The sequence below is a fragment of the Salmo salar genome, chromosome 17 (genome assembly GCF_965601325.2).
Source record: "Salmo salar chromosome 17, fSalSal1, whole genome shotgun sequence".
Classification (NCBI taxonomy): Eukaryota; Metazoa; Chordata; class Actinopteri; order Salmoniformes; family Salmonidae; genus Salmo; species Salmo salar.
This window is the reverse complement of record NC_138307.1, coordinates 23,058,691-23,080,540: the sequence shown is the minus strand read 5'-3', so window position 1 is coordinate 23,080,540 and position 21,850 is coordinate 23,058,691. Positions and strand designations below refer to the sequence as shown.

Genomic DNA, 21,850 nt, shown 5'->3' with positions numbered 1-21,850 from the left:
ATAAAATGTGTGGTAGCCTGAGGAACCGTAGCTGTAGGAATATGGTAGAAGACAATATTTTTATTAAAACCATAAAGCTGAATATACAATGCAGTATAACTGTTATCTCAGTTCAACTTGGATAAGAATGTACATGAATGATGATCAAATCTGACCTTAAATCACATTATTACTGCGCGTCACAATGTACAAATAGGAGGTTTTCTTTGAGAAACCATGATTAAATTAGTGAGTTAATATTTTGGCTTCAACCAACAAACACCAGGTTCACTGTTGTTAATATATTTACATAGATGGACACGTCAAAGTATATAATATTCTTACATGTACCTTGACATTTTCTGAAATAATATCTTCTTCAATATTCACATACCAGACATTATGATATCATGTGCTTTAAGCAGAGAAAAGGCAAGAAGTCCTTTGACAGTTGATTCAGTTTCTTTTCCAGTTCAGTTCATAGAGGTAAACCAAGGTAACAGCAGCATACTGATAAGTGACGTCACGCTGCTTGCTTAGCGAGTACCGCTTCCTCCTGATTGGGCTCACACCGATGCGCAAACCCAGGACATCTGCTTCGCTAGCACACGTGACCGCCCTCCCTAAGCGTCTTACCAGTCAGCACCATTGAAGCATTAACAATTCAGCTACGCAAGCTGTGACACTTCAGGCTAAGGAGTAAGTTTCCCACATCCCCCATGTGCTACACTCTCACCATACGACCTTTATCACGCTGATACTACACACATGTTCTCTTAATAAACCAACCTTTATCCCACTGATACTACACACATGTTCTCTTAATAAACAAACCTTTATCCCGCTGATACTACACATGTTCTCTTAATAAACACATCTTTATCCTGCTGATACTACACACATGTTCTCTTAATAAACACATCTTTATCCTGCTGGTACTACACACATGTTCTCTTAATAAACAAACCTTTATCCCGCTGATACTACACACATGTTCTCTTAATAAACAAACCTTTAACCCGCTGATACTACACACATGTTGTCTTAATAAACCAACACAAGGAGATGTTTGTGCCTTATATCTCATTATAAAATATAGTCCCGGACTGCATCTCATGTCTTGAAAGGCTTCCTTACCTCCCCACTTTATCTGGAGCGCAGCCAGTATTGGACTGAGTATTGAGACGCAGTCCTGTAACTTTATGCCAGCTGGGGCGGGTTGCCGTGACAACAGTGGTTCTGTTTCCATCTGAAGGTCAAAAGGTGAAGTTGTTGTGCACTCGTATCATAGACGTTGTCGCTGACCCACGGCCCGACCCCCTTACATCTTGTGGAAACATTCCTTAGCATTGGTCCACACTTGAATGCCCTATACAGACAGAGGAGAACATAAAACACAGAAATTGAACTAGGTCCTAACAACATTGGCCTTTGACTTTAACAAGCGGGTTGTGTTCAGTAGGGCACACCGTTGCAACGCGTTTTGAAACAAAAGTCTCTCATTGGACAAGTCCAGGTAGTCCCTCTCTCTTTCAGTCAGTGTTCTTCAGTTTGGTGCCTAATGAACACAACTCTGAGAGTGGTATTTAAAGCAACACGAAAAATACAGTTTCTTATTGGACAACTCCAGGTAGTCCATTTGTCCAATTGGTGCTTAATGAAAATAACCCTCATAGATACTAGGAGCATTTCCAGATTTCCACCCGAGTGTGACACACCTTCTTACACATGCTGATCTGCATGATGGCGTAGCCAATCAGAGCCTCCCTCAGATCCCTGTCCTTCTGCTCCTTGAAGCGCTGCATGTCCACCCACGCACCCTTCACGTACTCCCTGCACACACACACACACACACAGATTATATTACATACTTTATCAATGAGTTATTTTCAGCATGTGGTCTATCTATCTATCTATCTAGGTATTACTGCATGGTTTAACATGAGGGACTCACTCGCACTCCACTGTTTTCTCTGTGACCGTCTCCTCTCCCTGGACGATCTGCTCCTCCAGTAGGCTGAGTTTAGCCTCCCTCTGCTCTGGTGTCTCCTGACCAAACAGCTTGTTGGTCATTCCTTTGAAGGAGAACGTCCGTACCATCTGAGGATGGACAGACAGACAGACAGACAGAGAATGGAGGAGCATTACTAGCCTGGTGGTCCAGTCAATTCAAGAAGTACACTGAAATTCCAGATTCTCTCCTATGCTTTTCAATTAGGAAAATGTGGAATTGGAATTTGATTTACTTTCTGAATTGAAATGGAATTGACCCCAGGCCTGCTGGTGGTCCAGTCTGTTGATGCTTCGGCCTCTCTGTGTTTGTTGTCATGACAAACATGCATGGCATGCAATAGAAGAGTTGGCTACAGTAGAGTCTGGGACTACAGTAGAGTCTGGGACTACAGTAGAGTCTGGGACTAGAGTACAGTCTGGGACTACAGTAGAGTCTGGGACTAAGTACAGTCTGGGACTAGAGTACAGTCGGGACTAGAGTAGAGTCTGGGACTACAGTAGAGTCTGGGACTAGAGTACAGTCTGGGACTAGAGTACAGTCTGGGACTAGAGTACAGTCTGGGACTACAGTAGAGTCTGGGACTACAGTAGAGCCAGGGACATGTCCTTATATAGGGTGGTTTGAAAAATACATGTAGTCAAAGATTCTGAGAGGACTTGACAAACAAGACCTCTTGGGCCTTGCCAATGCTCTTGAGACCTATACTGTACCAATATTGGAAAGACAAGAGCTTGCCTCTTACAAGAGATCACCATCTCAGTTGGAGTCCTCTAGTTTTCCTATACCAGGATACAAACAGTCGATAAACTAGACCTTCCCCTAAACCTACAGCTTTCTTCATTGCCCCTTAGGGTATCGATAAAGTTGTATTGAATTGAATACCCCAGTGGCCAGCTCCTCCCGTTGCTGCTTCTTGGAGATGAGGTCTGAGGAGGCCATCTCCAGCTCATACTGGGTCAGCTCGTGTTTCCTACACACAGCCCTGTAGGAAACAGACAGCAGTAGCTTTACAGAAGGCCCATACAATGTCACAACACCATACAGCATTACTTCCTGGGACACAAGTTGTACCAGGCCCATTTAGAGAAGTTTTTTTTACACTGTCAGAACCTTCTGCTTGGTGATTTACCCTCTTTACCTGACTAAGGGGACAGGGTTTTGGAATCGCTTCACAAAATATGATTCATTGGTTGGTTGATTCATTGATTGATTAGCCATAACGTGCAATAGGACCAACCTTAAGGCTTCGGCATAGAAAAGGTATTCCTTCAGTTGGTCTGCGTAGTGCTCCTCTTCCTCCAAGATATCATCTACTGAGGCAGCATAGCTTTGGACAAAATGACAGATTGATTGATTGATTTTATTAGCCAGTTAAACAAATATATACTTATTTTCAATGTAGTTCCTAAATTGCTTGATGTGTGAACTCTGCATTAGGATACCAGGCTGATTTTATTCGCCAGTTAAAAAATATATAATTATTTCCATTGTGTTTCCTAATTTCCATTGCGGTTCCTAAATTGCAGGTTGTGTGCAATCTACATTAGAATAGCAGGCTCAGCACAGGTTAGATAAAACAGCTGTTGGCAGATGGAGAGTACTCACGCATCCATATGGTGTCCAGCACTCTGTAGACCGTCTCCCATCTCCTTCTCTAAGGCACTCCACTCACTGCCACACAGACAGACAGATCAGTTAGACCGTCTCCCATCTCCTTCTCTAAGGCACTCCACTCACTGCACACAGACAGACAGATCAGTTAGACCGTCTCCCATCTCCTTCTCTAAGGCATCCACTCACTGCACACAGACAGACAGATCAGTTAGACCGTCTCCCATCTCCTTCTCTAAGGCAGCTCCACTCACTGCACACACAGACAGACAGATCAGTTAGACCGTCTCCCATCTCCTTCTCTAAGGCACTCCACTCACTGCCACACAGACAGACAGATCAGTTAGACCGTCTCCCATCTCCTTCTCTAAGGCAGTCCACTCACTGCCACACAGACAGACAGATCAGTTAGACCGTCTCCCATCTCCTTCTCTAAGGCAGTCCACTCACTGCACACAGACAGACAGATCAGTTAGACCGTCTCCCATCTCCTTCTCTAAGGCACTCCACTCACTGCACACAGACAGCAGATCAGTTAGACCGTCTCCCATCTCCTTCTCTAAGGCAGTCCACTCACTGCCACACAAACAGTCCCACACAGATCAGTCAGATAATCCCACAACAATATCATATCAGTCTTTCTTCAATATTCAAATACAACATGTTTTATTGTTAGGGTTAAGTGCCTTGCTCAAGGGCACATCGACAGATTTTTCACCTACTTGGCTCGGTTGCTGGCCCAACACTCTTAACCACTGGCTACCTGCTGACTAGTGCTCTTACCTGAACACTCTCCCGTAGTTCCCATGGACTTTGTATACGCCGTAGAGCCTGTCTGCTACTCTCTGGAGAATGAAAAGTGAGTTGTTAAATGTAAAACGAGGTGAGCGCTAAATAAAAGATGTTGTTCCAAAGATATAACTTTAGACTAATGAGAGGAGCAGACTGACTGTGGATCTAAAGCATCTGATGAATGGTATATTATTATATGACTTACTGCTCTGACTCTGAGCAGCTGGGAGGTGAGAGACTGAAGCTCATCGCTGTAGTGTTTCATCTCTGTGAACCGCCTAGATTTAGGAAGACAAATGGCAACCTTAACATACCTTTACACGACTTCACCTTTACACGACTTCAAATGTACACGACTTTACTCGACTTCCACAAATTCAACTTTATACAACTTAACACCATTTCTTCTTTACACAAATTCAACTTTATACAACTTAACACCATTTCTTCTTTACACAAATTCAACTTTATACAACTTAACACCATTTCTTCTTTTACAAATTCAACTTTATACAACTTAACACCATTTCTTCTTTACACAAATTCAACTTTATACAACTTAACACCATTTCTTCTTTACACAAATTCAACTTTACTCGACTTCAACTTAACACGGCTTCAAATGAACACAACTAACTTTACACCACTTAAACTTAACTCAACTTTAAGTAAAATGTATGTAATACATGTATAATGCCACTAGGTGTCTGACAACTCTTGGTTGTAAATGGGAAGGGTTGATTTACTTGTCAGGGTTCTTCACCCTGAAAGTTGCGCTCAGAGCTTTAATCCTGGAGTCTGCCTAGACAAAACAAACACAATTTAATTAGAATGCAATTATAAACCAAACACAACCAATGTGTACCACTGGATGGATCAAAATAGATTCAATACGGTTTTTGTTGTATTTTATTAGGATCCCCATTAGCGGTTGCTCATCCAGCAGCTACTCTTCCTGGGGTCCACACAGAACACGATGTAATACAGAACATCAATAAACGGGAACAGCTCAAGGACACAACCCCTTTAATAAGTGGTAGTAACGGATTAAAGATCATATAGGGGTAGAAGATAAAGATATTCATGAAGTAAAAAATGCCTCTGAGGTACCTTGGCTTGGAACCCTGTCTCATACACTACCTCCTTCCACCTGTGTTCCTGGGAGAGGAGGAGAGGAAATTCAAGTTAAAAAAAAGAGTGAGAAATAAATAAATAAATACAAATGTATGTTGAATCTCTCCAAAACATTCCAATACAACGTCAAGGTGATGGAGTGAGCTGATAGGCTATCGTACCTCAGTCAGGAAGTGGTATAGGATTTTGTCATTGGACAGAACCGAATGGGAGGCCACGCGAAGTAGGAAGTTCTCCAGACCAACCCTGCGCCTCTCTACAAAGTCTGGGTCCATGTTGTCTGCAGACAGCTTGTGCCAAACAAACTCTGCCTGTAGAAATCAGACAAGGGTTTTTACACAAAGATATATAATAACATTTATTTGAATATTATATATAAAAAATAAAAATATATAATATCATGTGTTCTATTCTATTAAATGCTGTGGGTATTAAGGCCCAAACACTGCAGTGTGGCCATCAGGTTTGAATTTAGCTTACCCTCTTCTCTGGCAAAGGTGGCACCACGATAAATGGATAGGTGACTAACAAATAGTTCCGGAGAATCTCAAATTCACTGTATCTCCTCCAGAGAGAGTCTGGGGCTGGGTTGTGGCCTTCTGTTATTGCATCTATGGATCTGAAAGAAGAAACACCAACATCTAGGTCAAATCAGATGCACCAGAAGGATCTGAATCCCTCTTATTTTACACATTCAGAAAAATCCAGGTTCAAGAACGTCATTGTACCGAGAACATGTTTTCATTTGGGAGCAAGGCTATATTTTGCATATGCTGCTTCATTTTCAAACGGGGTCCCACTCTCTCACCGAGTTTCTATGAGGTACACTGTGAATATCTCTTGCATGTTCACTGTATTTTTCCCAGTTCTTTTCTCTGCCTCGGCCACACTGATCTCCATTCTCCGCAGCAGAGTGGATCCTTCCTGCACCATCTGTACAAACAGAGTGCATGGGAGAAATAGGCAGGGATTAGTGAATAGATAGTTAGAGCAGTGTTTCCCAAACTCGATCCTGGGGCCCCACGTGGGTGCACGTTTTGGTTTTTGCCATAGCTCTAACAGCTGATTCAAATAATCAAATTGGGGGGGGGGGCGCCGGGCGGGAAACCCTGCTCTAGAGGACTGAATATGAATAGAACAGAATATCAATAGATTTAGATAGGTCCAATGATTGGCAAAGGATAGGAACAATTTGGAAATGTTCTAGTAATAAACACATACGTGTCTATAGACGTCCATTTGTCATAATACCGTGACGTCATTCTCTGGATGCTGCGAGTGGACCAATAACGTGCCGAACAGCTACTGACCACGTAGCACAGATCAGATCTGGTTTTATTTTGGATAGATAGGTCTTTCAATCTTCAAAACACTCATATTGTGGGCAATATTGTTACAAACAAGGTTATATCGTAGCCAACAGCAGCGCGTAGTTACAGTGTATCGCGTGGCCTGATGTCCCGACGGCTACATCTGTATGGTCGAACAAGGATGTTCTATTTCTGTATGCATCCATCCAGTCCTTTGCCGTGGACAAAGGACAATAGTTCGTTCGTAAGAGACAATTTACAAACACAGACAAAACCTAGAAATGATTGCGTTACTACCGTGTTATTCTTGTTATTCTCCAACTCTGTGTTGGTAAATTCATCTCCTCCAATCGTCGCTGACTCTTTATTTCCAGCATCCGCCATCCTTCTTTCCAGCTGTGTTATGCAAACAAGATAAAGCGATTCTGGGTCACGGGATCTTTCAAAATAAGAGTCCTGTCCTGTAAACTGTAGAAGATCAGAATCACCTTGAATCGCCAAATACATTTGTATATAAAGGAATTTGACTTGGTGAAATGGTGCTGCCACAATAAACAGAATATACAGGCAGAAGATAAACCTGATATACATACAACATACTGTACGTAGAAGCAGAGCTGATAAACGAGGATACAGACAACACTACTGTATCGATAGAAGCAGAGCTGATAAACAGGATACAGACAACATACTGTACGTAGAAGCAGAGCTGATAAACAGGATACAGACAACATACTGTACGTAGAAGCAGAGCTGATAAACAGGATACAGACAACATACTGTACGTAGAAGCAGAGCTGATAAACAGGATACAGACAACATACTGTACGTAGAAGCAGAGCTGATAAACAGGATACAGACAACATACTGTACGTAGAAGCAGAGCTGATAAACAGGATACAGACAACATACTGTACGTAGAAGCAGAGCTGATAAACAGGATACAGACAACATCCTGTACGTAGAAGCAGAGCTTACAGAAATCCACATGCGGTATGAACACTATCTACACTGTATGGTAGGAACTACAAACTTCACTATGAAAAATAAGCTACGTTATAAAGTATGTATGTAGAGATATATAAATCAAAAACAATTTTACAGGATGCTGAGCAGTGGGGGAAATATGTACATGAAAAGACGCAGGTGCGTATGAGGATGTGCAGAGAGTACAAAGATGAATGTGCCATTCTAGGATGCATAGTCCATTAATGAGAAGATGATCGTGGACCAGGTGGCTGGTTGATAAGGTTCATCTGGAGGAGGAAGATAGACGCACACCTGTTTAGGAGAGGTGCTGGCTAGCAGAGTAGAACACCTGTTTAGGAGAGGTGCTGGCTAGCAGAGTAGAACACCTGTTTAGGAGAGGTGCTGGCTAGCAGAGTAGAACACCTGTTTAGGAGAGGTGCTGGCTAGCAGAGTAGAACACCTGTTTAGGAGAGGTGCTGGCTAGCAGAGTAGAACACCTGTTTAGGAGAGGTGCTGGCTAGCAGAGTAGAACACCTGTTTAGGAGAGGTGCTGGCTAGCAGAGTAGAACACCTGTTTAGGAGAGGTGCTGGCTAGCAGAGTAGAACACCTGTTTAGGAGAGGTGCTGGCTAGCAGAGTAGAACACCTGTTTAGGAGAGGTGCTGGCTAGCAGAGTAGAACACCTGTTTAGGAGAGGTGCTGGCTAGCGGAGTAGAACACCTGTTTAGGAGAGGTGCTGGCTAGCAGAGTAGAACACTTGGATAAAGAAAAGGAGAGCTGTACACACTAGGAGCTCAAGGAGGTAGTGGAAGCCCATGTTGACATTACTACAGTACCTTGGCTCTGTCAGCGAACTGCTCGAACCAGGGTCTGTAATGACGCCTCTAGCACTGAGATGCAGTGCCTTAGACCGCTGTGCCACTCAGGAGCCCAAGATAGTGGAGAGCTGGTCAGCGCAGTGCTTTGGTGTGGCAGAGGAGACCCGCTCTGGGACCTTCAGCTATCCTACAGTCCTGTTTCTTAAAGAGCCTGTTGACTACTTGCTCTGTGATGACAAGGGGTGGGGCGGGGTGGATAGGGCAGCCTGGGACAGGCTGGGGGGAGAGTGTGAGGGAGGGGCAGAGGAGAGGGTAGTCTGGAGAGGAGGGGGTTCAGCTGGTTTGGCAGTAGGGGGTCGACTGAAGCATGGACGATGGAAGGTATACACAACATAATCTTTTACCAAAACACATTGTCCTTATCTATTCATTTTTTCCCCCTAAACTACCTTTTTAAAGAGAACCTCCAATACGTGACACTCGAAAAACCTTGTTGACCGTTTTGGTTTCAAATCAAATAAAACAGATATGTCACAAAATCACTTAAATAAATCTTTACTTGACAACTAATTATAATAATTATCTGTTACTAATTGTGCAATCATTTTTGCCTTTATTCATTTGTCACAGTTTACAGGATATGATAACTCTTATTTTGAAGGATAACTCTTACTTTGAAGGAAAAAACGGGACCCAGAAGTGCCTCATAATTGTTGTTGCCTGAGCATGTGGCTCGTGCTCGTGTGGCATTTTAGCCCTGAACAACGCCTGACAGACAAACCTGTTGCCCAGGCTGCGTGCCGCCTCCAAGACCTGAGCCAATTGAATGCAACTAACTTGGCTACAGTATGAAGTCTTGCGAGTTAGCTAGCTAGCTATCTATCTACAGTTGAAGTCGGAAGATTACATACCCCTTAGCCAAATACATTTAAACTCAGTTTTTCACAATTCCCAACATTTAATCCTAGTAAAAATCCCTTGTCTTAGGTCAGTTAGGATCATCACTTCAATTTAAGAAATTGAAATGTCAGAATAATAGTAGAGAGAATGATTTTCAGCTTTTATTTCTTTCATCACATTCCCAGTGGGTCAGAAGTTTACATACACTCAATTAGTATTTGGTAGCATTGCCTTTAAATTGTTTAACTTGGGTCAAACATTTCAGGTAGCGTTCCACATGCTTCCCACAATAAGTTGGGTGAATTTTGGCCCATTCCTCCTGACAGAGCTGGTGTAACTGAGTCAGGTTTGTAGGCCTCCTTGCTCGCACACGCTCACACAACTTTGGAAGTATGCTTTGGGTCATTGTCCATTTGGAAGACCCATTTGCGACCAAGCTTTAACTATCTGACTCATGTCTTGCTTCAATATATCCACATAATTTTCCTTCCTCATGATGCCATCTATTTTGTGAAGTGCACCAGTCCCTCCTGCAGCAAAGCACCCCCACAACATGATGCTGCCACCCCCATGCTTCATGGTTGGGATGGTGTTCTTCGGCTTGCAATCCTCCCCCGTTTTCCTCCAAACATAACAATGGCCATTATGGCCAAACAGGTCTATTTTTGTTTCATCAGAGGACATTTATCCAAAAAGTACGATCTTTGTCCCCATGTGCAGTTGCAAACCGTAGTCTGGCTTTTTTTTATGCCGGTTTTGGAGCAGTGGCTTCTTCCTTGCTGAGCGGACATTCAGGTTTTGTCGATATAGGACTCGTTTTACTGTGGATATAGATACTTTTGTACCCGTTTCCTCCAGCATCCTCACAAGGTCCTTTGCTGTTGTTCTGGGATTGATTTGCACTTTTCGCACCAAAGTACATTCATTTCTAGGAGACAGAACACGTCTCATTCCTGAGCAGTATGACGTCTGCGTGGTCCCATGGTGTTTATACTTGCGTACTATTGTTTGTACAGATGAACGTGGTACCTTCTGGCATTTGGAAATTGCTCCCAAAGATGAACCAGACTTGTGGAGGTCTACAATTTTTTTTCTGCGGTCTTGGCTGATTTCTTTTGATTTTCCCATGATGTCAAGCAGAGGCACTGAGTTTGAAGGTAGGCCTTGAAATACATCCACAGGTACACCTCCAATTGACTCAAATTATGTCAATTAGCCTATCAGAAGCTACAAAAGCCATGACATCATTTTCTGGAATTGTCCAAGCTGTTTAAAGGCACAGCCAACAGTATGTAAACTTCTGTCCCACTGGAATTGTGATACAGTGAATTATAAGTGAAATAATCTGTCTGTAAACAATTGTTGGAAAAATGAGTTGTGTCATGCACAAAGTATATGTCCTAACCGACTTGCCAAAACTATAGTTTGCTAACAAGAAATTTGTGGAGTGGTTGAAAAACTAGTTTTAATGACTCCAACCTAAGTGTATGTAAACTTCTGACTTCAACTGTATGTTGGTTGTTAGCTTGCGTAACTTAAATCAAATCTAAATACAAGTGTAGACTTTACCGTGAAATGCTTATTTATACACCCTTTCCCAACAATGCAGAGTTAAAAAGTAAGAACATTTTTATAAATTGTAACACAATAAAATAACAATAATGAGATACAAGGAGTACCGGTACCGAGCCAATGTGCAGGGGAACGAGGTAATTGAGGTAATATGTACATGTAGGTAGGGGTAAAAGGGAGTAGGCAATCAGGATAGATAGTGGGTGAGCACCATTCCTGACAGGCTGATCAGATTCAATAGTAGCCTCAGACTGATAAATCAGGATACTGCCTTGTAGGCTGTGTTATGAGCAAAGCTCCTTTCAGGAATATTAGCAGTCAAAGTGCCTAATAGGCTGATGCATATGATCCAGTGGGTGAGATCCATTCCTGGCAGGATAATCAGACTCAATAGCAGCCTCAGAGGCTGATAAGTCAGGATGCTGCCTTGTAGACTGTTTCATGAGCCAAGCTCCTTGCAGGCATATTAGCAGTCAAAGTGCCTTATAGGCTGATAGATTTGCATAAGCTCCAAAGGCAATTACCATCGTGGACCAGAGGTTTGAACAGGTGAGGGAGTATAAGAACCTTCGCACAATAGTTGATAAAAAGCTGCATTTTGTGGCCAACTGTGGGTGAGTGTTATCAAAATGTCAATCCAGATTATACTTCAAATCAATTTTTATTGGTCACCCACATGGTTAGCAGATGTTATTGTGAGTGTAGCGAAATGCTTGTGCTTCTAGTTCCGACAGTGCTGCAATAACTAACGTAATATTTAACAATTCCACAACAGTTACCTAATACACACAAATATAAGTAAAGGAATAGGCTAAAATGCAATAGATAAATCAAATCAAAGTTTATTTGTCACGTGCGCTGAATACAACAGGTGTAGACCTTACAGTGAAATGCTTACTTACAGGCTCTAACCAATAGTGCAAAAAAAGGTATTAGGTGAACAATAGGTAGGTAAAGAAATAAAACAACAGTAAAAAGACAGGCCATATACAGTAGCGAGGCTATAAAAGTAGCGAGGCTACATACTGACACCGGTTAGTCAGGCTGATTGAGGTAGTATGTACATGTAGATATGGTTAAAGTGGCTATGCATATATGATGAACAGAGAGTAGCAGTAGCGTAAAAGAGGGGTTGGCGGGTGGTGGGTGGGACACAATGCAGATAGCCCGGTTAGCCACTGTGCGGGAGCACTGGTTGGTCGGCCCAATTGAGGTAGTATGTACATGAATGTATAGTTAAAGTGACTATGCATATATGCTAAACAGAGAGTAGCAGCAGCGTAAAAGGAGGGGTTGGGGTGGGGTGGCACACTATGCAAATAGTCTGGGTAGCCATTTGTTTACCTGTTCAGGAGTCTTATGGCTTGGGGGAAAAACTGTTGAGAAGCCTTTTTGTCCTAGACTTGGCACTCCGGTACCGCTTGCCATGCGATAGTAGAGAGAACAGTCTATGACTGGGGTGGCTGGGGTCTTTGACAATTTTTTGGGCCTTCCTCTGACACCACCTGGTGTAGAGGTCCTGGATGGCAGGCAGCTTAGCCCCAGTGATGTACTGGGCCGTATGCACTACCCTCTGTAGTGCCTTGTGGTCAGAGGCCGAGCAGTTGCCGTACCAGGCAGTGATGCAACCAGTCAGGATGCTCTCGATATTGCAGCTGTAGAACCTTTTGAGCATCTCAGGACCCATGCCAGATCTTTTTAGTTTCCTGAGGGGGAATAGGCTTTGTCGTGCCCTCTTCACGACTGTCTTGGTGTGTTTGGACCATTCTAGTTTGTTGTTGATGTGGACACCAAAGAACTTGAAGCTCTCAACCTGCTCCACTACAGCCCCGTTGATGAGAATGGGGACGTGCTCGGTCCTCCTTTTCCTGTAGTCCACAATGATCTCCAGATCTCTGACTTCCTCCCTATAGGCTGTCTCGTCAATGTCGGTGATCAGGCCTACCACTGTTGTGTCGTCTGCAAACTTAATGATGGTGTTGAAGTCGTGCCTGGCCATGCAGTCATGGGTGAACAGGGAGTACAGGAGGGGACTGAGCACGCACCCCTGGGGAGCTCCATTGTTGAGGATCAGTGTGGCAGATGTGTTGCTGCCTACCCTCACCACCTGGGGGCAGCTCCTCAGGAAGTCCAGGATCCAGATGCAGAGGGAGGTGTTTTGTCCCAGGATCCTTAGCTTAGTGATGAGCTTTGAGGGTACTATGGAGTTGAACGCTAAGCTGTAGTCAATGTATAGCATTCTCACGTAAGTGTTCCTTTTGTCCAGGTGGGAAAGGGCAGTGTGGAGTGCAATAGAGATTGCATCATCTGTGGATCTGTTTGGGCGGTATGGAAATTGGAGTGGGTCTAGGGTTTCTGGGATAATGGTGTTGATGTGAGCCATTACCAACCTTTCAAAGCACTTCATGGGTACGGACGTGAGTGCTACGGGTCTGTAGTCATTTAGGATGGTTGCCTTTGCGTTCTTGGGCACAGGGACTATGGTGGTCTGCTTGAAAGATGTTGGTATTACAGACTTAATCAGGGACATGTTGACAATGTCAGTGAAGACACCTGCCAGTTGGTCAGCACATGCCCGGAGCACACGTCCTGGTAATCCGTCTGGCCCCGCAGCCTTGTGTATGTTGACCTGTTTAAAGGTCTTACTTACGTCGGCTACGGAGAGCGTGATCATACAGTCACCTGGAACAGCTGATGCTCTCATGCATGCCTCAGTGTTGCTTGCCTCGAAGCGAGCATAGAAGTGATTTGTAAACATTGTCCACAAAACATGGTGTCCCCTACAATTATACACGTATCAGTTATGCAAGCTAACAACCAGCATAGATAACTAGCTACCTTGCAAGCTAACAAGACTACCTAGCTAACTAGCCAGCTAACTCACAAGACTAGCTAGCCAAGTTAGCTTGCATGCGATAGGCTCTGGTCTTGGGGGTGTCAGGCAGCCTGGAATACCGTGCTGTCAGTCAGATGCCTTTCATGGCTTAAATGCCCCACGAGCTCTTATCTCACAGAACAGATCCGGGTTGGGGTCTGTCAGAGGGGTGGTTAGAGAGAGAGAAAGATGGCGGAAGCGGATGATGGAGTGGATTCAGAATCTAATGTTGGTAGAATCAAGGAGAATTGGAATATTGTCCAAAAGAGAGGAAAAAGGAGCAAAGTAGAGTACAGTGATGAGAATGTCACTTCGTATATTTTAGGAGTAAGGTTTGTAAATGAGGGGCAGCTGATCGAACTACCGATTTTGAGATATCCAAACTGGTGGAGAGAGTGCTGGGTAGAGTGAAGGCTGTGAGGATCACAAGAGGCGGGTTGGTTTTGATTGGTTGGGGTTGTCTTTCATCGGCAGGATCTGGACATTTTAAAAGGTTAAGAAGGTGGACTTTGTGGCTTTTATAGCTATGGTAATTAATGGCACTGCCAAGGTGGAGAGAAGGTCAAGGAAGATAGAAACATTTACATTACATTTACATTTAAGTCATTTAGCTGACGCTCTTATCCAGAGCGACTTACAAATTGGTGCATTCACCTTATGATATCCAGTGGAACAACCATTTTACAATAGTGCATCTAAATCTTTTAAGGGAGGGGGGGGGGGGTTAGAAGGATTACTTTATCCTATCCTAGGTATTCCTTAAAGAGGTGGGGTTTCAGGTGTCTCCGGAAGGTGGTGATTGACTCCGCTGTCCTGGCGTCGTGAGGGAGCTTGTTCCACCATTGGGGTGCCAGAGCAGCGAACAGTTTTGACTGGGCTGAGCGGGAACTGTGCTTCCTCAGAGGTAGGGAGGCGAGCAGGCCAGAGGTGGATGAGCGCAGTGCCCTTGTTTGGGTGTAGGGCCTGATCAGAGCCTGAAGGTACGGAGGTGCCGTTCCCCTCACAGCTCTGTAGGCAAGCACCATGGTCTTGTAGCGGATGCGAGCTTCAACTGGAAGCCAGTGGAGAGAAACCATAGTGATTGTGGCAGAGCGGTTCCTGGGGACGAAAGATTTCTCAGCGAAGGAGTTACATGCAATATTGGCACAAGCCGTACCACCCTCTCAGGTCCTAGAGCCCGAGAAGGGAGATATGGAGAATTAGAAGAAGTGGGAGTTTTGTTTTTGGCAATGTACAATTTATTTTTAGGATGGATTAAGTTAGTTTCACTATGATGTATGTTTCTTTTTTCAAAAACTTTTTGGGGGGGTTTAAAAGTTGGTGGCAGCAATACACCTTTTTAGGTTGTCGTCCGCCATAAAACCCACAGAAGAAGCAATCTCACTGAACACAACTCGAGCCAGCATTATCTGAAGGAATGTCTAAATTCGAGTTGTTGAGAGTGATTCTGAAACAGCGATGTACAACGGCGGCGGAGGAGATATTCAGAGCCGTTGCAAAAACACTTTCAAAGTACCAGGACAAAGTTTCTGTCGAAAGAAGAGAACGACCGTCTGCAGAGGCTGTTTGATATCATCCTGAAACCAGAGATAAAGTTGTATAGAACAGGTTTATCACTTGTCTCTTAACATTAATGTTTATCAACATTGCCAATATTGATCATTTCATTTATTGAGAGTCCGTGCAGCATAAATGCGTGACATTAAACATTAGTAATTAAGTAAACTAGCTAGCAAACTCCCTTTGTCTAATACATCAGATTGTGATAATGTTACCAGCTTTATAGGTTAAAGTCTGAAATAAAACACAGACTGCAAAAAGCTGGAAAAAAAGTTTCCTTACAAGCCAGAATATTGAATAAAATGACATTTGAACTTATTCTAACCGGTTGTCTGTGAGGTTGGACCTTGTTTTTAAAATGGTATAGAATCAGCTTGATCCCCGCTGTCAAAGATGCTTGGACCTTCTTTTTTGATATTTTCATTGGTATTGTTAACAAACACGCCCCTATAAAGAAAAATCTATCTGGCTCGACCGTGACCTTGCAGAGTTACTCCACCTCACGAATAGCATTTGGCGAAAGGCTCGGCATACTCAAGCTGACTGGCTATCGTTCAGGCAAATGAGAAATAAGTGCACTCAGGCTATCCGGAAGACCCTTTCTTCTTTAAGGTTGTTGCCCCTATCATCGCCAAGCCTATCACCAACCTTTTTAACCCGTCTCTCCTTTCTGGGGCGGTTCCCATTGCTTGGAAGGCAGCCACAGTTCGTCCTTTATTTAAAAGGGGAGATCACGCTGATCCTAACTGGTATAGGCCTATTTCTATTTTTTCCTGTTTATCAAAAGTGTTGGAAAAACTTGTCAATAATCAACTGACTGGCTTTCTTGATGTCTATAGTAGTCTCTCGGGTATGTAATCTGGTTTCCGCTCAGGTTATGGATGTGTCACTGCAACCTTAGAGGTGCTCAATGAAGTCACCGTTGCCCTAGATTCTAAGCAATATTGTGCTGCTATTTTTATTGACTTGGCCAAAGCTTTTGATACGGTAGACCATTCCATTCTTGTGGGCCGGCTAAGGAGTATTGGTGTCTCTGAGGGGTCTTTGGCTTGGTTTGCTAACTACCTCTCAAAGAGTGCAGTGTATAACGTCAGAAAATCTGCTGTCTCAGCAACTGCGCATAAATCCTAGGCCCCACGCTCTTCTCAATTTTCATCAACAACATAGCTCAGGCAGTAGGAAGCTCTCTCATCCATTTATATGCAGTTGATACAGTCTTATACTCAGCTGGCCCCTCCCCAGATTTTGCGTTAAATGCTCTACAACAAAGCTTTTAGTGTCCAAGCTTTCTCTACCTTAACCTTGTTCTGAACACCAACAAAATAAAGGTCATGTGGTTTGGTAAGAAGAATTCCCCTCTTCCCACAGGTGTTATTACTACTTCTGAGGGTTTAGAGCTTGAGGTAGTCACCTCATACAAGTACTTGGGAGTATGGCTAGACGGTGCGCTGTCCTTCTCTCAGCACATATCAAAGCTGCAGGCTAAAGTTAAATCTAGACTTGGTTTCCTCTATCTTAATCGCTCCTCTTTCACCCCAGCTGCCAAACTAACCCTGATTAAGTTGACCATCCTACCCATGCTAGATTACGGAGACATAATTTATAAATCGGTAGATAAGGGTGCTCTCGAGCGGCTAGATGTTCTTTACCATTCAGCCATCAGATTTGCCACCAATGCTCCTTATAGGACACATCACCGCACTCTATACTCTGTAAACTGGTCATCTCTGTATACCCGTCGCAAGACCCACTTATGCTTATTTATAAAACCCTCTTAGGCCTCACTCCCCCCTATCTGAGAGATCTACTGCAGCCCGCATCCTCCACATACAACACCCGTTCTGCCAGTCACATTCTGTTAAAGGTCCCCAAAGCACACACATCCCTGAGTCGCTCATCTTTTCAGTTTGCTGCAGCTAGTGACTGGAACGAGCTGCAACAAACACTCAAATTGGACAATCTCTTCATTCAAAGACTCAATCATGGACACTCTTACTGACAGTTGTGGCTGCTTTGCGTGATGTATTGTTGTCTCTACCTTCTTGACCTTTGTGCTGTTGTCTGTGCCCAATAATGTTTTTACCATGTTGTGTGCTGCTACCATGTTGTACAGGTATTTTAGCTAGCTACCTAACGTTAGTTGGCTGCTAATACATCACACTTTCCAGTATATTAACTATAGGCTAACTACCCAACGTTTATTGACTTGATTATTCCCATCATTCTTAGCTTAGCTAAATGGTATATTCGTTTTGCGTTCTCAATGGACATTTGGGTGCTTTTGTAAATTCACTCTGGCTATCTACTCCGATTTCAAATTCTCATCTGAATTTAGAGCGCTCAATACCCGTTGAATATGGCCAGTGTCAGCAAAAAAAAGCATAAATAAATTGTTGCCAGCAGCACAGTTAGTCACCAATGCCCTGGATAAAAAACTGCCTAACCAGCTCTGATAGGGCGAGTAAAATGGTCAGTGGTCTCAGTTGTGTCTGGAAGTAGATAGCAAGCTAGCCAACGTTAGCTTGGGTGCTTGACTGCCGTAAAGTCTGAACGCTCAAATCAACCCTACTCCTCCGTCTGAGCATCCAGTGTTTGCTCTGAATTTACAAACGGGAAACCTGACAACGCTCTGAATTTACGAGCGCACTCTGGCACTCCAGATTAAATTTAAGAACACACCCGAAGTCTTCAAATCTCTAACTTGTAATTTGTTTTGCTAACTAGCTAGCAAGAGGTTGCATAGCAACAGCATCAACTTCCTGTAGACAGGAGAAGAGCAAGTACACTCAACTGAAAGGATACCGTTCGTTTACAGTATACTAAAAGGAACTAATACCATGTAGTGTATATACTCATTAAGTATGTAGTATACAGTATGTTAGTATGGGTATTCGAACACAGCGTAACTTTTCAAAACGCTGGTACTGCCATTGAAATGTCAATCACCTGGCACATGTAAATACTTGCAAGGTTTTGGTTAGTAAGCATGCATCATACGTTTGTTTTGTGCGCGCGTGCCTTAAGTGACGAGCAAACATATCGTGATAGCCACGCACGGTTTGAAGTCGGTGTAATAATACTTCCTGTGGATATTTGGTCTCAAATTTACACAGGCAGAACAACGAAATCGGCAGACATGTAGAGTAAATTCAAATTAAGTTTATTCAACATTTTGACTGACTGTTTGGATTTGTTGAATAAATGTTAAAGACGAGAGTTGTGGCTTGTCTAGTCCATACTCCGATTCGTAGAGACTAGCTCCCACTGGGCCACTGTTCATGACAAGTCGGAGTACATTTAAACCTAAGTTAGTAACGCAGAATTCTGCGTTTTTTCACACACAAAAGAGAAGATGAAAGGCAGAAAAAATATCTTGCGGTGTTTTGTAAACACATTTCTAAAATACTTAGTAATTTTGAACTTGTTTTTAGACCAAATTCCTGCATTCACAAACGGCCATTCTATCAGCCTACTGACTGAATTTCTTCTGCGAAAATTCTCTCTGGTCAGGTAGCAACTTAAATGCAGTATTAACTTCAAGCAAAACATTACGAAATGTATCTAGCTACATTCTTTCTATGGTAAATATACAAATAAGATGGCAATGCAACGTCTTTGCAAGAAATACCTTGCTCTTTAATTGTAAGCTAATTTACTTTTGTGTGGCTGCTAGCCAAATAGCGATGCACATCTGTTGTCATCTGATGAATACGAAGCTACTTTCTGCCGAATGTTTTGCATTCATTTATTTTGTCAGATGAAAAACTGTAGTTGCACGCCTCTTATCAGCTCTATTGACAGCAACAAGAAAAGACACTACTGTTCAATATGAATTCCCAGAGTGAAATGGTTTAAAACGCAGACAGATGATTATTATTGTTTGTTCTTTCTATGCTGCGTTTTGAAAATGCAGATTTCTGAAAGCTAACGCGACCCTGGAGCTTCCTATTCACCTCAAGACGCCTGGCAACAAGGGCACATGCAAATGTGTCTGCTATTGTCTTTCCTACTTAACGGCCCATTTACAAACAAGCTAAACAGTTGTTAAAGAATGGAGATAGCAATTAGTCAACTATGGTAAATAACATCGCACATAATTGTGAAAGATATGTTCGATTCTCATGCTGTGAAATTATTTTAAATGTACATAAAAAAAGCAAGAAAGAAATGTGTAACATTGCCACTTTCAGTCGCATCTGGATCTTTGAGTCTGAAAAGACATATGGATAATGTCCATGTAGAGTACAGTTTAATATGCTAATTAGCTAACAGTCTCAAATTCTGTGCATGTTATTTCAAGTCTTGAAAAATGTAATCAATACTGCAGGTTCTATATAGCAAGGTGAACAAGGGATTCTCATCAATATTAATCATTTTAATTGTGAATAGAATAAACAATGTAAAATACATATGTACAACCTCTGAAGACAGTCACTTGCTGTACTACCCTTGCATTTTTTAAATGGACATTTAGTGCTGTTTAGACAAGTAATGAGCTCTTCCCCCTCCGTTATAATCAGTCCAGTCAGATTGCCTCTACTGACAATACTGAATGACCATGATCTACACTTCAGAAACTGTTAGGATCAACCAACAACAGCACATAAGTGTGAAATCCTGGAGATGGGCTACCCTATCCTAGACCCCATTATCTTATGTCAGATGAAGCGTAGCAGCACCCATCTCATCTGCAACTAAAATCTAATGTATCCTTTCTCCTTCCCTTCAGATTTCCAGCAGTTCATTGTCTCTGAAGAGGAGTTGTCCCCTGTACAGCAACACTGTAAGCAGAATTGAAGCCCCAGTCTGGGGCAAAATGACTGGAACCCCATACAGATTAAAGAGGAACAGGAAGAACGCAGGATCATCCAGGTGAATGAAGACTCGGTATTCACTCCTGCCTGGGTGAAAATTTACTATGATCATTACCCAACTCTTAACAAATCTTCTTCACAAATCTTCACAAATCCAAAGTGAAGAATACATAGACAAAACGGCTTCAACTGAACAGATCAAAACAGAACCTAAGGAAGAGGATTCCTCAGAGCCAACCAGTGAATCTCAGTCCCTGCGCAAATCATAGAGAACACTGACAGAAAAAGACACACTAAGCTCCAAGGTTAGAAAATCCATGGATCTGAAATCCCCAGTGCATAGGAGGAGTTACACAGAAATGAGAGAGAAACCATTTTGCTGTAGTGATTGTGGTGAACGTTTCACTCTGATGGGAAAACTGAATTCTCATAGGATTATGATGCACTCTGGGAAGAATCCGTATCGCTGTGATGAATGTGGAAAATGTTTTGTTCAGTGCGGAGCTCTGGATTCTCATATGAGGATCCACACAGGGTTGAATCTGCATCATTGTCAGGTTTGTAGCAAAGGTTTTGATTATGGTAGAAGTCTGAATGACCATATGAGGACCCACAAAGGGGTGAAATTGCATTGCTGTCGGGACTGTGGCAAAGGTTATGTTAAAGGTCTGAATTGTCATCGGAGGATTCACACAAAGGAGAAACTCAAAGGCTGTCATATTGGAGTGAACACCTGAAATCGCATGGAAGATTTCACACAGGCAAGAATACGCATTCTTATACTGATCCACACAGGGGAGAAATCATATCACGAACAGGATTTACTGTAATATGGCAAATGGTTTCCCCATGTTGAGTATCTGAATTATCACATGAGGATTCACACGGGGGAGAAATCATTTTGCTGTAATGATTGTGGCAAATGTTTTAATTTTGGCAATGGTCTGAAAACGCATATGAAGATTCACACATGGAAGAAATCATATTGCTGCCAGGTCTGTTTTGCTCAGGATAATTCACTGAGGTATCACATTGGGAATTTTCACTTGGATGGGTAAACTGAATTTGAAATTAGATACAAGATGGAGGGGCAAAATGTCAAACTTCCATGGTTCTTTCGGTGAATACAATATGACTTTGGGTTTGTAAATATACTTGCAGGACAACCAATAAAGTTACTAATTATTATTGTTCAACTCATTTACTTTGTCTGATCCATTTGATTGCAGTTCAGCCATGTTGACACTATACCTTTCTCTACAGGAACCAACTAGAATGTCCCCTAATTTCACCTTGATACATTTATGTACACATCAGTGGAGGCTGGTAAGAGGAACAATAGGAGGCCTGGCTCATTGTAGTGGCTGGAATGAAATGAATTAAAACTAAAATCTAGCTTCAGAGCTTTGTCAACACTGATGGCTGGGTAGTAGATGATAAAGGCTAGACATCTCATCAGTGGTGGCCAGCCCCAGCTGTGTGATTCCTTTGTGATTGGCTGTG

The 21,850-nt window shown here is 42.8% G+C and overlaps 1 protein-coding gene and 1 long non-coding RNA gene across 4 annotated transcripts; one reads left to right on the top strand and one right to left on the bottom strand.

Moving 5' to 3' along the window:
• Positions 1 to 40: 40 nt before the first annotated feature.
• Positions 41 to 7,255, bottom strand: LOC106595300 (sorting nexin-4). Of its 3 annotated transcripts, XM_045698109.2 has the most exons (14): positions 7,138 to 7,255; positions 6,339 to 6,463; positions 6,011 to 6,149; positions 5,692 to 5,841; positions 5,507 to 5,554; positions 5,143 to 5,198; positions 4,602 to 4,674; positions 4,388 to 4,449; positions 3,599 to 3,664; positions 3,231 to 3,320; positions 2,876 to 2,975; positions 1,934 to 2,079; positions 1,698 to 1,812; positions 41 to 1,348 (listed from the first exon to the last, which is right to left on the bottom strand). In XM_045698109.2, exons 1-14 carry the CDS (start codon positions 7,222 to 7,224, stop codon positions 1,301 to 1,303), a joined length of 1,305 nt encoding a protein of 434 aa, XP_045554065.1. In that variant the 5' UTR covers positions 7,225 to 7,255; the 3' UTR covers positions 41 to 1,300. The 3 variants fall into 3 exon arrangements, with proteins under 3 accessions (XP_045554065.1, XP_082819750.1, XP_045554067.1); XM_082963624.1 differs by lacking the exon at positions 5,692 to 5,841; XM_045698111.2 differs by lacking the exons at positions 4,388 to 4,449; positions 4,602 to 4,674.
• Positions 7,256 to 15,284: 8,029 nt separating this feature from the next.
• On the top strand, positions 15,285 to 21,547 carry LOC106574781 (uncharacterized). Its single transcript, XR_001321581.3, has 2 exons — positions 15,285 to 15,581; positions 20,263 to 21,547. It is a non-coding gene; the product is annotated as an uncharacterized LOC106574781 (long non-coding RNA).
• Positions 21,548 to 21,850: the final 303 nt, after the last annotated feature.